This window comes from Pygoscelis adeliae, unplaced genomic scaffold, assembly GCF_000699105.1.
Source record: "Pygoscelis adeliae isolate BGI_AS28 unplaced genomic scaffold, ASM69910v1 Scaffold96, whole genome shotgun sequence".
NCBI lineage: Eukaryota > Metazoa > Chordata > Aves > Sphenisciformes > Spheniscidae > Pygoscelis > Pygoscelis adeliae.
Genome location: NW_008824935.1, coordinates 1,377,270 through 1,392,521, shown reverse-complemented (window position 1 = coordinate 1,392,521; position 15,252 = coordinate 1,377,270). Strand labels below are relative to the sequence as shown.

Genomic DNA, 15,252 nt, shown 5'->3' with positions numbered 1-15,252 from the left:
GGGCAAGTGAGGTCCACGCCCCCCCCCTCCCCCCCCCCCCAAAAAAAATCCTTATGAATTATTCTAAAAACATAAGGGTGGTGCTGGAACAGGACAGTAATTTGATTTGCATGTGTATGGTTTTCTTGGTTTGGTTTTGTTTACACACCTGGAGAGTTGGTCTGTCTGTGGGTCAGTTCCTGCCGAAAAAAGGACACTTACTCCTGCATTTGGGCTAGAGAGCTGAAACCCTGTAGGTACATAAACTAGCTTAAAATCCACTCAGAGAAATAACTGGTTTAGCTCAAATATCTCCAATTATTGTTTGCTTCACATTAGGTGGGTTTTAGCAGAAGGAAATAATAAGTAGACTTAGTCTCCAATTTTTTTTTATTATTATTTTATTACTGCAATCTCATTGCTCGGGTAATATGAATTACTTAACAGTACGGTGGAAAACTGTATAGCTAGACATGACATTAACTTCTCTGACATCTTAATTACTTGTCAGACTATCTAAGCATGTTATTTTATAAATAACAGAATAAGCAGAATTTTATAAGAAACTTGATGTGATTTTATGCTTTGTTTTTTATGTAAAAGCTTTGAAGAACCTTTTGCTGAAGAACTCTTAGGAGAGAAGAAAATTTTGCATAATAGAATTAAGTATGTGCTTTGAACAAATTATACTGGAAGTTTGATTTAGACCTTGAAAATTGATGAGAATTGAGAAAAAATAAAAAAGCATATTTTTTTTGTAGAATGAGATTGTGTGGAACTGCACGCTTCCAAACAGCTTTAAAAACTTGGTATCCTGGTAGAGCTCTAGGAAGTAAGTATTGGTGAAAGTTTATAGTTTAGCTTTTTCAGACTTTTACATGTAGCGTTCATTACTACATACATACAACATCTTTTTTATTTTAAAATTGTTTCTAGTAGTCAAAGGCAATTTTGCAGAATCCTAGAACCTTAAAAGTAGCTAAGGTAGATTTGTTTCCCTTTGGCACAATTTTTGAAGTTTGAATTTCTTATCTTTCTCACATATTTTTGTAGATGTTTGTTTCTGCTGTTACGATTTAGTAGGTATTTTCTTTGGGATTTTAGGTAAGAGTGAAGACAAACAAGAAGGATTCTAAGCTTGTTTCCTCTGAAAATCAGGGTTGTCCCTTTCTTTTCTTATAATCTGAGTGTGTTCCTCTTGGACAAAAGCTAATTTTATGTCCTTTATTTTTCTGGCCTTTTTTTTAAGGACATAGCGCTATTCCTTTAACATGAAAATTTGAGTGTAATGTTTGTTATCCTTAAAGTAAGTGGTTTTTTTTATGACAGGACTTACAGTTGCTTTTTGCTTTTGCCAGTGGCCTTTCCAACCAGGGGAAGGATTGCTGCTTTTAATTGCAGAAGTATCTTGCATATATAAATGAATTGTCTATGTATAATTTCAAATAACTTTTTTTCTTTTTTAGGTTAAAAATATTGGGGACTACTTTAAACATCATCTCCTGCAATCGAGGCACAGGGGTGCGTTTGAATTGGCATACGCTGGCTTTGTGCAACTCACAGAAATGCTTTCCAGGTAGAAGATGGGCAACTTATTATGTTTCTGGTGTAATAGTTTTACCAAACTGGGGCATTGATCCTGAAACTGGCTGTGCAAGCAGATCCTTGGTTTCATGTGGATTTTATTTGAGTTTGGTGTAGGCATGATTATGACATTAGTTACATGACGTCTGTGACTTGGACCGCAATACTTAACGGTTAGAGAAGGTGCTTAGGCATTGAAAGACGATACAGACATTTAATGCTTGCTGCATTTTTCTCCATTTCTGGCGTGTTAGTTTACTGAACAGCTCTCAAAAGCTCTTGGGAAAAGTAGGAGTGTAGAATTCTTTCCCCCACCCCCTCTTCTGCAATCTTTTATGAAAATGAATGCCAGACTTTTTGTTTCAGCCAGGATGTTTTCCTGGAAACTTTTATTACTTGTCATTGAGTTGTGTATTCTGACATTTGGAAGACTACCTGGCAGTGCATCACGATCTGTGATATGCAATCTTTTTAATTTATTTTTTTTCTTTCCCCTTGTAACTTTATACTTTCCTAGAAGAACTAAATGAGTAGAATTGTCCAGAGGTCTGGGCAAGAGCGTTGGAATTTCCATTACATGCTTAGTTACCTATTTCAAGTGTTGGTAATGTTTCTTTGTGATATATAGTGATTATATCATATCCAGTTTTTAATAAGACAAATAAAATCTCTACTGACTTTGTGGGTTTTGGTGGGGTTTTTTTAAAGTAGTTTTTGGAAGGACCAGTCAAATTTTCAATTTGAAGTATACATGTATCCTGGTTTTGTACTTTCACACCAATGCCAGGTTAAGTAACCAATGTTTCCCTTTTGCCTGAAGTGGGCCAGTTTGAGGCACTGATCTGTTTCTTGTTTATTTTGGGTGGTGTGGAGGAAGGAAGAGGGGATAGTTTGGTTTGGTTGGTTGTTTTTTTTTTTTTTTAAAGTAAAAATAAATCTGGTGATGGAAACAGTTTTGGTGGTTTTAGTACAGAATAGCTGCCTGTGTTCACTGTGTGTCCCCTCAAGACAGTTTTCCCAAAAGAACTGAGGGGCTGGTCTCTGGTACGGGGTGTAGGTGGGGTAGCTGCGTATAGGTACCAGCACTGCTAGAAATTGGTATTTGACACATTATGGCCTTCATTCTGTATGCCAGTGAGATGTTAAACTAGAAGCCACGGTTCTGATGGTGATGCATCTGTTGAAGGTACACTATTTCCTTTTACGTGCTAGCAATCTGAAGCATTTTAAATTGTCTTGAGTAGTTTGTTGAGAGCTCACACAACCTTACTTTACACTTGATTATTTAGTTAAAAGGGAAGAAAAGAAACTGACGCGTGATACTGTTCTCGCTTATCTTTCTGACTATATACATTATATACACTTGTTGTAAATGTTGTGTTCTTTTTCTATACTATGAAAACTTGGTTTAGGAAGTATTAAGGTGATGTATCAGATGATCACTCAGTGGCACCCTTTGTGCTGGCTTCTTGTTAACTTCCCTGCTGGGCTAGATCTTTCCTGTTTCAGTGCTGTGAGTGTTGAGAGAGCAGCTCCTACAGTGGGTGAGAAAAAGTTTGCCAAGATGAGTGACTGGAAACATATTATCATGGACAACAATTGAGGTGGTCACACTTACCTGGGCAGCTTTCTAGAGAAGTGTTACATTGTCACATCAATTAATGAATCTAATTTGAATGGGCTACAGAGCAGACATTTTACAGTTTTGATTATTTTCCCAAGTGAAGTACAAAACATTGTTCTGCTGTCTGCTGCATACTTCTGGCTGCTGCTTACAGATACTTTAGCACACTGTGCACTATTTCATTCAGTCTCCTGAATCGGATGCTGCACTTGCAATATTTCCTGTTTTTTAATTAGAATAATTAAACAGCAAAACAAACAACAAACAACACTCCAACAGCAAAATCCTTTGTTCTTTTCAGTGCTTCTCTTGCAGGCCTCTGATGTCATAACTTAAGACTTTCTGTATCGCTACCTAAACTTAGTTTCGTATGTGCAACTTGCTTTTTTCCAAAGGCAGAAATAAGTTCAGATAACAAAATATTAACAAATTAAGGCACTGGTCATCTTTTGAGACATACAGAGACAAATTAAAACGTGTTGTGCCAATAGCTGGTATTTTCATGTCAGGCAGCATTTCTTTGAATGTTCATTAAATTAATATAGTATTCCAAATAAAGTAAGCTGTTAACAGTATAGAATGTGCATAGAAACAATTGCTGAATATTGAAGGACGTTATCCCTAGGTATGTTGGATGTGAATATAACCGTGTTGATGTAAAAAAAAAAACTTCCATGGTTAAGTTGTACAATCTACTTTAGTTTCAAAGGATTTATTCCTCCCATCAGATTGAAGAGAGTCTGGCCATCAGAGTAATACTGTTTTTTTAAAAAAAAAAAAAAAAAAAGACCTTTTACTACCACCAGCTTTTTTGAAGTGAGAAAGGAGGTGATCCAAACAGGTACAGCCCCACTAGTCTGATCTCAGTCAATATGCAGGACTATCTAGAACAAACTTTGCAGGAAAGGCAAAATAAAAAGCCGGGAATACTGGAAAACGTATAAAACATGCTGTCGGTTTATAGCGGACTCGCTACATGGCAGACTAGCTGTTTTTCTTTGATTTTCAGTTTTTAAATTTCTTTTAAAAGCTGAGGCAAATAGAGTATAGCAAATGTACCCAGACTTCAGGGAAGTTCTTGATATGTTTGTTCCCTCTCCCTTTTTCTGCCATTGTATTTAATGGAGCACAATCCACTTAAGAGCTGTTGTAAAATGAAGAGCCAAGCTCGAGAGAACTCTGCTTCTCTGGAATTTATTAAAACATTAAGCGGTATGTATGTGTCATCAAAAAAAAAAAGCGCTTATATTTAAGTAACTTTCCCCTTCTGAATTAACAGTTCTCCAAAACAGTTTTTTGATGATGCATACTGCTTAGTATTTTTAAAGTTAAGGTATTTCAAGTAGAGCGAGTATTCCTTTAGGAAAAGCCAGTTTACAAGAAGCAGAGAGCAGCTCTGTGGAAATATATTTCTTTCAATGAAAGAAGATATTTGCCAGGAAATAAGGGTCTCAAGGCTAATATTTATATTTAAAATAAAGGAGAAAGGGGACCGATACCAGAATAGCCAATGACTCTTTGGTTTGGTACTCCTGGGATACGAAGAGTATCTTGGGACTGTTCCCCGAAATGGGCGAGTTAAGTCTCTCAGCGAATGCAGTCACCCTGCAGGTCTGTTGAGCGACCCGGAGTCTTTCCATTTACCCTGCTGCAGCTGAGGGGCTCCACTCTGCAAGTAAATCCAAACTGGCCTACCTCTCTCCGTAGCTGCTGGGCTCACGGACAGTCTTGAAGCATGTGTATCAGAATCTATATGAATTTACTGCTGCATCCACAAATAGCAGAGGAGAAAGCCTATGTCTGGGGCAGCTTATAGTAATGTACAGCTTAATCATGATAACCTTGTTGAACAGAATTGAACTCAAGACCTACAGAAGCATCCTTGACACTTTAATTCATTCTTTCTTCAAGACCCAGTGAAAAATCTGTCATTAAGACTGTGCCAGATCCCTTTCCCATGCTTTTATGAAAGGTTCCAGTTGAACATGGTCCTTCACTTCTATAGCCAAACATTTTCTTAAAATGATATGCTGGAATATTTACCATCTGAGCTCGCTTTTAGCTATACAACCCTTAAATACCAGTCTTTTTAAGAACCAAGAGTAGACTTCTTTCTAGACAGAGCAATGGTATTCAGACCTGTCTGAGTTAGTGGTGAAAGAAAAATCTTTCCTCCACAGAGATTTCTTATGAACCTGATGAAATTTGATCTCTGTCTTGACATTTGGATGTAAATTGCTGAGTCTGCTCTAAGTACGCAAGTTACCATTCCTCCTTTTCCCTGTTCATAGTCCTTCTGGGAGTGTAATGCTCCCTTTGTCATGCCTGCTTAATATTGTCTGTGGCTGCACCTTCAGAAAACCATGCAGTTACAAAACAAGCAATGTTGATATCAATGAAATAAACAATGTTTTTTAAAAAAATACTTTCCTGTCATAGGCCCCGAGAAATTACAAATGCTCATTTGGTCCAATAACATGGTTGTTAGGGAAAGTACCTGAAAGCCTCTGAGCATCTGTTTTAAACTTGAATCTCCTGTAATCCTTATAAACACCCAGACCGTTTCTCCATTCCAAATGGTGTTTTGCCTGTTTTGCTTTTATTTTATTCAGTGAAGCTTTTCTGAGAGATCAAGTAGAACATAAAGATTTCTGGAAATCTCAGAATCATGGTGTTGCATAGCTATGGCTGCAGTGCTTTGCTTCACTAAAGTTGCAGAATGCAAGGGGGAGGTTTGGGAAGAGTTATGTCATACAGCGCAATGTGTTTCTTTAGGAATAATGTACTTTGAACATTTTTAAATGTTCAAATTGGAGCTTAAATTAAACTTGGTGAACACAATTTTATGTATATGCAACAAGTTAGAACCATATCATATAGTTTTCTGGAAAACGGTAATGATGAAGAAAAACCCTGCTTTGATTTTACAAATGTTTAATCCAGCATCAGTGGAAATTATTAATCTGTACCTAGTCAGTGTCTGATCTTCTGTAATATTTCTGTTGGGGAACTGGGAGTAGACCCTCCTAATCCCTTGTGGTAAACTCTGCTTCTGACTCATTTTGTTGCTCTGAAGTGACTGTAACTCTTTGCCTTCCCAGGCCCCTACAGTCTGCTAGGAAGATTTCTTGTAAAATCTAAAAATCATTGATGGACTTTCTAGTGAAATGTATTAGAATTGTCACTAACTTTTCAGCAAAAGTATAATCACAGATGTGAAGGAAAGTATAAAATGGAGAGAAATAAAGTGGGGGGGGAAAAACCTGTTTTTATGTATTGTGATGTTTGTAGGGTTGGGAAGTACACTACATAATCAAGTACAAGATACAATGTTAAGGCACTGCTCAGTTCGAAGACATGTTAATTTTTAACGTTGTTCATATTTTCCCCCCCATTTCTTTTCCTGCTTGGTGAAAGGGATAGGGGTAACGATATTCTCTCTCTGAAATTTTGAGGCCACCCAAGGTTCTCTCTGCTCTGCTTCACTGCTAGAGAAACCTCAAAACAGCACCTTTGTCAATGCGCCTATATAATTTGGAAAATTTTGCTTCATTTAGAGCAGATGTTTTGAAAGTGGAAGGACTTTGTAGTTTCAGAGGAGTTGTTCTTAAAAGTACACGTTTTCTAGGGTGACTTATACCTTGAATAGTAATGTGTTTGAGGCTAGATTCTTGTCTCCTTACTTGTCTCAGAAGTGCCAGGGGCAGTACGGAGACTAGCTTTATAAAGAATAGGAATCACATTACTTATGTGAAAAAGAATAATACTACAGGTCTATTGAGAGAGGAAAAATGATGAAAGAAAACCCCTTTTTCCCCAGATAGGGGCTCATTACAGCGATTAGAAACACTGAATTCTGGATATACCCATGTAGAAAATGCTTCTGGTCATGTGAAGTTTATGCCACAAACCACTGACATCCAGGAAGGCCAAATCCAAGATCAATCCTTTGTTCTTAACACACCATTAATTTTGGATAGGAGAAAATACAGCCATATGAGTTAGGGAGAGGGGTTTAGCTTTAGCGTTGATTGCCAGGCTTTTTGTACTCATTGATACTGACCACAGAAAGGGTTTTGGGCATGTATGAAATTGTTATAACCAGCAGACGGACAGACAGAAATTTGTGGAAAAACACTTACTGTACTGCATCTTAAGTAATTTGTGTATCGAGTTACTGTGTTATATTTTAATTATCAACACTATTTGTTTGATCTGGTAAAAATACTAACTATTTCATTCTGGAAAATGACATTTGAGCTTGAGACCACCATTTTTACGTTGTAAAGCTTCATTATTCTTAAAATTTAGGGCCACCTGCTTCTTCAGACAATATTCTTCTTGCCAGACCATAAGGAGATGGAGCTGCCAAACTTAAGGGAGTAGTCATCTCCATTGCAAAGTCAATAGTCTCTAATGTTTCTGACTTTAAAGCAGTAACTCTTTCACCTTCAAAAAAAAAAAAAGTGCCTTGGTGGGTGACTGAACAAGGTAGAATTACTTGTGGCGAGATCAAAGCAATACAGTTTTAAGGGAGTCTGAAGATTATTGGATTTCAGTATGTTTCTCCTCTTTCTACTACTACTGAAAGGGGAAAACCCCCTCAGTTTACTTAAGAATAAAATATTCAGTATGCTATGTAGCAACTTTTTATATATTTCCTTAATGCTTTACTTTTGTGTTCTTCTGCACCACAGCAGATGTGAATATGTCTCATGGGATGTTTGTTTTAATATTAAGATAACATACTGAAGAGAGATGCGTACTGTTCTTTGCATGAGTAAACTAAGACGTTTAAACTCTGCCTAGCTAGGGAGGTAGACCAGCCGCAGACATGATTAGAAGTAGTAGCTTTTGCAGTACGCGTTGATGTGGATGAAGAGAACTGTGAAGTAGAGTCTAGCTGCGGAGACCCACGGAGGAGATCCATGAGAAGTCTTGCCTGGTCTCAACCCTAGAAGTGCATCCTTCTTGTGTACCCAAAAGCAAGCAAAGTCCTGAAAGTAAGCAGGGGAAGCTAATTATCAGCAACTGAAAGAGAAAAGTCGAAGAGAACTCGCTGTTAGTTTCCAGATTAATTTGATTGCTTCTGTCGCAGGCTTGGGGAAGGAAGTGCCTTTCTTATATGCTGTGGTATGAGGTGACATACCCCTTGTGAAGCCATGTTTCTCTTGTGTTCTGGACTGATGGTTTGTGTGCTGGCCACTGTTTTGAAGAAGTGCTGCCTTTGAAAAATGGGGAGAAGGCTTGGCAGCAGTGTAGGAAACCTGTGGTGGAAGCCCTAAGGGAAATACTGAAGAGTAAGAAGTCGTCTGCTGACCTGTCTGTCACTTCCTGTGACCTCTGTTTTCTGCATTACTAATTTTCTGTTTATTTTGTAAAAGAAGGAAAGGAGGGTTTCAATACAGTTTAAAGTCTCATGTGTTGTTCAGTATCAGGTTTTTAGCCTACCTACGTTCTTGCTTTAATAAGAGGAGGGTAAAGAAGGAGAGGGTAGATATAGACCTTCCATTAGATTTTGGTTTTCACATCACAGTACCTGCTGCCTTTTAGCTTTTCTTTTAAATTCTTTATTTCAGTCACCTAGGTAGAAAACTTGATTGTAGTCTTACTGTAAGGTCTCACTACTTAATCATGAATTTAATTATAGTTCATATTTTTAGGTAAGACAAGTCCTGTATGGTTGAGATAATTGCAGTTGTATTGCCCACAGTGATTGATTCTTTCTTCTGCTCTGAACCATGTGTCAAACCAGTGTGACAGGTTTTAATAACAACATCCCGTTAATAGAAATTTTCGTAACAATGAATGATCCTTTTGAAACATTGACATAAGATTAATGAGCTGGTCTTGCACACTGAATATGGTACATTTCATTGAACTGATCAGCACCAGCAATTGAAGTAGACTTGAGTTCTCCTTGTCCTTGGAAGTCCTTTGCGTTCGGGCAATGCTGAGTTTTATAACTGCAGAGGAGGAGTATTTGATGATAGGAGAGCAATTTAGGTGCTTTACCAGAAGTTTGACTGATGTAGTATTTTAAAAAGAGCAGTATGTCTTGTTTTTCATTCCTTCTACTGCTCTGAGGTTTGCAGGGGTATTTACATAATATGTACTTCCTGTGAGGAGCTTCAGTTTTGTTTTGTGTGGTTATAAACATAATTGTTCGTTAACGTAAGGGTCATGCATCAGCTACTGTGCGACAACAAAGATATGAATTTGTGAAGTGTCACTTCCTACACAGTGACTGGTGTGCATATGTCTTTGTTTTCTTCTCCAGAACAGGATAATAGTTCTTGGCAGGAGAGAACAGTTTCAAGTGCTGAAGCACAGAATCCTGTTTTCTGTCCAGTGAAGTATCTCTTCCTAGTGGCACGTAATAAATAGGGTTAATATAATTTGTACCAACATTGGAAAAATGTACAATTCCTTTTCTAATTTCTGTCTTATTTCTTAAAAAAAAATCTGCGCATATGCTTGGAGATGTTCACATATAGTAAGAAATATTTCTTAAGGTCACTAAATGCTTTCTTTGACTCTGTCCTAATTTCTTATGTATTTGTTTCATGTTTCTTATGTATTTGTTTCATGTAGATGTAACAGTGAGAGTCTGCGCAAGATGCCAGAGCAGTGGCTAAGCTGTGTGTTAGAAGAAATCAAATCCTGTGATCCTTCGTCTACACTATGTGCAACGAGACGTAGTGCAGGAATTCCATTCTACATACAGGTACCAACTAATGTTATTACCTCTGACTTTTTTTTTAATGTTATTTCTGGTGAATACTCTTATGTATTTATTTGTTTTTCTTACTTCAACCCCCTTTGGTCAAACAGTTACTTTTTTTTATACAGACTTTGTCTGCCTTTGTGCAACAAAGAAGCCACATGTAATTAAACCGTGTTTGGTGCTGTTCAGCACTGCAGTTCTATTGACTCTTGAGATTTTTGGCTTGAAGTAGATTTGAATAGGATTTCAAAAGACTAAGCTTAGGCTCTGTGTGGCCGCTGTAATAATCCTGGCAAATTCATAAATTAATTCACAGATTAAGTAAGGCTCTGTTAACCATGTAACTCTGTGCTTCTTCCATGTGAAGTGCGAGGGTGGTAAAATACAGACAGACCATCATAGAATAGTAAAATGGTGGCCTAGAAAATACTGTAGAGAACTTGGGAAGTCCACTCAACAGTAATAAAGGAGGATCAAGTAATAGAGCCACGCTAACTGGTGTTGACTGACAGTCTCGAGTGCAATGAATGAGTAGGTTACTGAAGACTTATATCCATGAGCGTGGGGCCATGCTCCCGCAGTCTTCCCACTCCCCGTGTTACCATCAGCTCCACACATCCCAGCCTCTGGCTTCTGCCGAGTTCAGAACTGACGGCTGATGGGATGGCTGGTAGTGTTTTGTCTCTGCTCGAAGTACCGCCTCCTACTGAGTGCCTCGCAGTAGTATGCAGCAGCTCATCTGCATCCTTGTGGGGTCAGTCACTGCAGAGTTGGTCCTGCAGATTACCCTTAACCTGTTGCCATTCCTTCGCTCCTTAAAGTGGCCGTGATTGATTTCCCCTAAATTAACCTCCATCATTTTAATTTTCAACCAGTTTTCTAAGACAGGAGTCCAAGATTAACTACACGATTTGTAACTTTCTCCACTTGCTGAAGTATAGTCTCAAGCATGTTCCAAGAATCTGAGGGACTGCTGGGAGCGAGCTCTCCCTGCCAGAATAATTCATTTTGCTTGTTTTCCACTCCGAGTTTGCCCTGAGAAAGTTGAGGCAGCCTGCTTCTGTCTGACCTCTCTTATGTCAGTCACAGCCTGCTCCTGGCTTTGCTAGATGCGTGTGTGCTAGGCAGCAGAGATCAGAAGTAGGACATTGGTTTTAGACACATTTTTCCTTTTCAATTTCAGCAGTTAAAGAACTTTCCCTTTTATATCTGTAAGTTGTCTGCAAAATGAATTTGGTGATTATGTCTTCTGGTTTCCCAGTTCACACCACAGAGTTTGAATCCAATGGGCATTAGCTAGCGTTAATCCTGAGAATGTGAAAAAACAAACATGTTTGAATCAGTTTTTCATGTAAAAAGTTACACTGTGTAAGGACTAGGTGGACCCAACGGTATCCCATTGCAGAAAACGTCTAGTCTACAGTTGGCCTACATTACTGAATCCCTATGGCAAAGCTTGCGCTGTTCCATAGATGTTTGGATAAACAGGTCAGATGCTTCTATTTTGACAGTTCTGGAAGAGTACGAAGTTAGTCTAGTCAATTAATGAGAAGGTTTGAAATGAACATTGGAATTAGTCTGAAATGATCTATTTTCAAACAGTAATTTTATTGTAAAGAGAGGTGATAGTGTTCTTTGGCAGTAGTTCTGAATGTGCCCATAGCACTCAGTAAAATGAATTAAGCCTTAAACAGCATGTTGCATTTAGATAATAAAAATACAAGTTGTAATGCATATCCTAACAGTACTATAATAAGGTTATTTTATTAATGCATAAAATCGAGACTCAGTGTGGTCTCTTTGCCATCTGCTTCCTCTGACATTTATTCTTGTTTTACTAAAACACATCTGTTTTAATGATAATATGTAATTTTTAAGGTTATGAGCATTTTAAATGACCTATTTAAAATAGAAGTATTTATTACCTAATAGTACAAAGGTGCAGCTCCAGTTAGTGGGTGAGGAAATAATGGGAAAATACTAGTTACAGCTTTAACATTTTTAGGGTATGAAATTTTAGTCTTCAGTTCATTCTCCTCTATTTTATACTTCATGAATACTCCTCCCCCCGCCTTCCCTCTCTGTTTCTCCCATCGTGAAAGGTACTGATAAACTGACAGTGACTACTTCTGGGTTTCTGCCTAACCTCTGTACTTCACTTGGCTTGCAGTTGATCCATTTGGTTCTTCTTATGTTATGTAAAGTACTATTAAATATCTTGTTTGCACTGATGCTGAACAGACTCTGGGCCCCAAAACAGAAATGGATAATTTTTTATTAGAAATAAGTGATTTATGGTTATCCGTATGTACTAAGTTGGACAAATTCAACAAGAGCTACTAGACAGAGAAAGACTGTTTTAATTCCAGTCCTGAATTTTAGAGGACTAAATTTAGGGTATTTTCATCTCAGCTGGATGTCCTATCCATTGAACCTCTGTTTGGAGATGGATGCATCTCTTCTCCTTTTAAAAATGTGCTGCTTGTTTTATCCTGTTTTGCAAACCAGGATTTATTCTTTGGCCAGCCCGTGACATCTTAAATACGCATGTTATTAAACTAAAAAAATGTCCATACTAGGAAATGTAAGTACGTATAATATGGCAGATACTTTCGCTGTAATAAATAGTATGATTATTTTTTTTTGTCTGTGATAAATTATTATCTGTTATATGCAAGCAGACTTAGGCAGAGGGATAGTGCATGAACAAAGTTCTCCTACTGAAACATTGAATGCTAAGAGGCTTTGAACAAAACTAAGAGTTAAAACTGAAACTTCTTGCAAATTTTTCTTTAGTCCTTGTGTATGGTCAGAAGCTAGGCTGTAATATAGTAAATACAGGAATGTGGAGCAGAACCGGTAGTAAAGAAAAATGGCTAGACACCTGATTTTTTTTCTTTTTTTCTTTTTTTTAAACCTTCTGTAGGCTTTGCTAGCTTCAGAACCAAAGAAGGGCAAAACAGATTTGCTGAAAATGACAATGAAAGAATTGATATCTTTGGCTGCACCTTTGAATGAATCATCAAGTGTAATTCCACAGGTAAAATACAGCCTCTCATCAGAAGGCAAATGTCAAAAAAGTGTTTGCGTTACTTCAAACAGTTAAGGAAATTTGTGTGTGTTTTTAATAAGGATATTTTGTTTTTATTATCTATAGCTAGATTTTAAAACGTGTTTGCATGGGCAGAGGTTATGAAGTCACTGGAATTTGCAAGTGTGTAAGATGCTGAAAAATGGATTGGGAATAATTTCATAGGTTTTTTTTCTAGTACAGCAAATAGAGTCATATTAATTTTGAATTTATATGATCAGTTTACTGCCTGTAGTATATTGCTAAACAAATAAATGAGTAATTTCCTTTTTACAAGGAAATTAACAAGCAAGCATTTGTTTACATTTAGAGTAAATAAATGAGTTGCATAAATCATATTGTATGCAGTAAAATACTACATGAAAAGTGATTTTATGCATACTTAGTAACTTCTAAAGCTTAAATATATACATTTGGAATGCATACAAATTTTATTTTTAAAGTCAAGATCTTTATCTTCAAAATGTTACCAAATACTTCATCTTTCTGTTTGTAAGTGCAAGCCATAATTTGCTGACAATACATAGAAGTATGTTCTAACGGCTCTGACAGATCTTCTGCTGGTATAAATTTATGTAGCCTTGTCAAAGTCTGTGAAGCTACACAGATTACCACCTTCCCCTACAGAGAGTAGAGAAATATCAGAAAATGCTCCATATGGTGAAGCAAGCCTGGCTGTCAGTTTTAGCTTAATATTGTCCTCCTGTGAGTTGCAGTTTATTTTTTCTCACAGTATCTACAGCATGTCAAGAATGTTGGAAAAGATGATTCTAAACTTCGAAAGTTATTTTTGCAGCCGTGGTAAGCTAAGGAAAAAAGAATGCTGGCCTTTGCTTGCAATGCCTGGACTGTACTTGTTAGAGGAATATATTCTTAAACTGTAATTGTTTTTAACAGCGTTTACTGCTGCACCGTTTTAATATATTTTTTTAATAGCAGTATTCTTATATTTAATATGGAAATAAAGTGGTGTAAATGTGCATATGGATTATTTTTGTTTCACATGTTCGCTGCTGTAATTAACATACATTAAATTTAAGATACTTTCCAATGAATATATATTTTTGTTATATTTCTTCTACCCCCACAGGTTCATGCTCTAAATATCCTTCGGGCACTGTTTAGGGATACACGTTTAGGTGAAAACATCATGCCTTATGTTGCAGATGGAATACAAGCAGCAATTCTAGGTTTTATGTCACCTGTCTGGGCAGTAAGTTAATTCTTAATTTTGCCTCTCTAATTTAACAGGATATAAAGTGGTGCTGTTCAGTGAAGCTTTGGTCATGTCTATAAATGGCAGTACTATGATTTCTGGAATGTTACATGGTGTAATATTTCAAGGTACAATGAAGAATGATGTAGACCTGCAAAAAAGTCATAGTTTTGGTCATGTTTTTTGGCTTTGTTTCATTCTTCTGTGATGTGAAGTACTGATACTGGCAAAATGTAGGGACAAAGATTACCTTACAGATAAAAATATATCTGGCTGTTAAATTTTGAGTCAGTCCACCTAGCTAGTAATGACTGCATTTACATTCATTCTCACTGTTACTCTTCTTTTCAATAAAAGATAGTATTCCATATGGCATATCAAGGTAGAACACTTCATCATCTGCCATGCATAAGGGTGAATGCTTTGAACCACTAGAAATCTGGATGTATCCCTTATGTTAAAGATGGACATCTCCAAAAAATCTGAACTTTCTATTAGTGCCATCTTGATTAAGAGGAAAGATGCTCTGAATTAATTGTTTCCATGTGCTGACCTCTGAACAGTAGACATGCTCTGTCCTTCACTCAGCTGTTCTTCTTTTTGACTGTACATTAGTGGCTGTATTTAAAAAAAAATACTGGTACATTTCAAATGGATTTTTCAAACATTGTTCATGTTCTTTTCTTTTTGCTTTAGGTAAGAAATTCATCTACACTTCTTTTTAGTGCTCTGATTACAAGAATTTTTGGGGTTAAAAGAGGGAAAGATGAAAATTCAAAAAAAAATAGGTAAGCCTCACTTGGTACCAATTGTGAGTTTGCAAAACATGACCTTAGCCAACAACAATTTGAAAATGTTGCTTGCTTTATGGATATATTTGAATCATGATGTTACAAAAACATCTAGCTTTGCTTGAACTGTGCTGCCAAGAAATAAGTGGTAGGGCCAAAAATATCTGCTGTTAAGCACTGAGAGTTAATTTGTACTCACGTGCAATTTCATGGAAGGGGAATGTTGCTGAGAGGTTTTGG

The 15,252-nt window shown here is 37.0% G+C and overlaps 1 protein-coding gene across 1 annotated transcript in view; it reads left to right on the top strand.

Moving 5' to 3' along the window:
* Window positions 1-15,252, top strand: part of THADA (thyroid adenoma associated) — a 168,840-nt gene that overhangs the window by 23,596 nt on the left and 129,992 nt on the right. Inside the window, exons 21-25 of the mRNA XM_009325321.1 lie at window positions 1,446-1,555; window positions 9,782-9,914; window positions 12,841-12,954; window positions 14,096-14,218; window positions 14,918-15,009. Coding sequence (XP_009323596.1) covers window positions 1,446-1,555; window positions 9,782-9,914; window positions 12,841-12,954; window positions 14,096-14,218; window positions 14,918-15,009 — 572 coding nt within the window. The remainder of the gene's footprint in view (window positions 1-1,445; window positions 1,556-9,781; window positions 9,915-12,840; window positions 12,955-14,095; window positions 14,219-14,917; window positions 15,010-15,252) is intronic.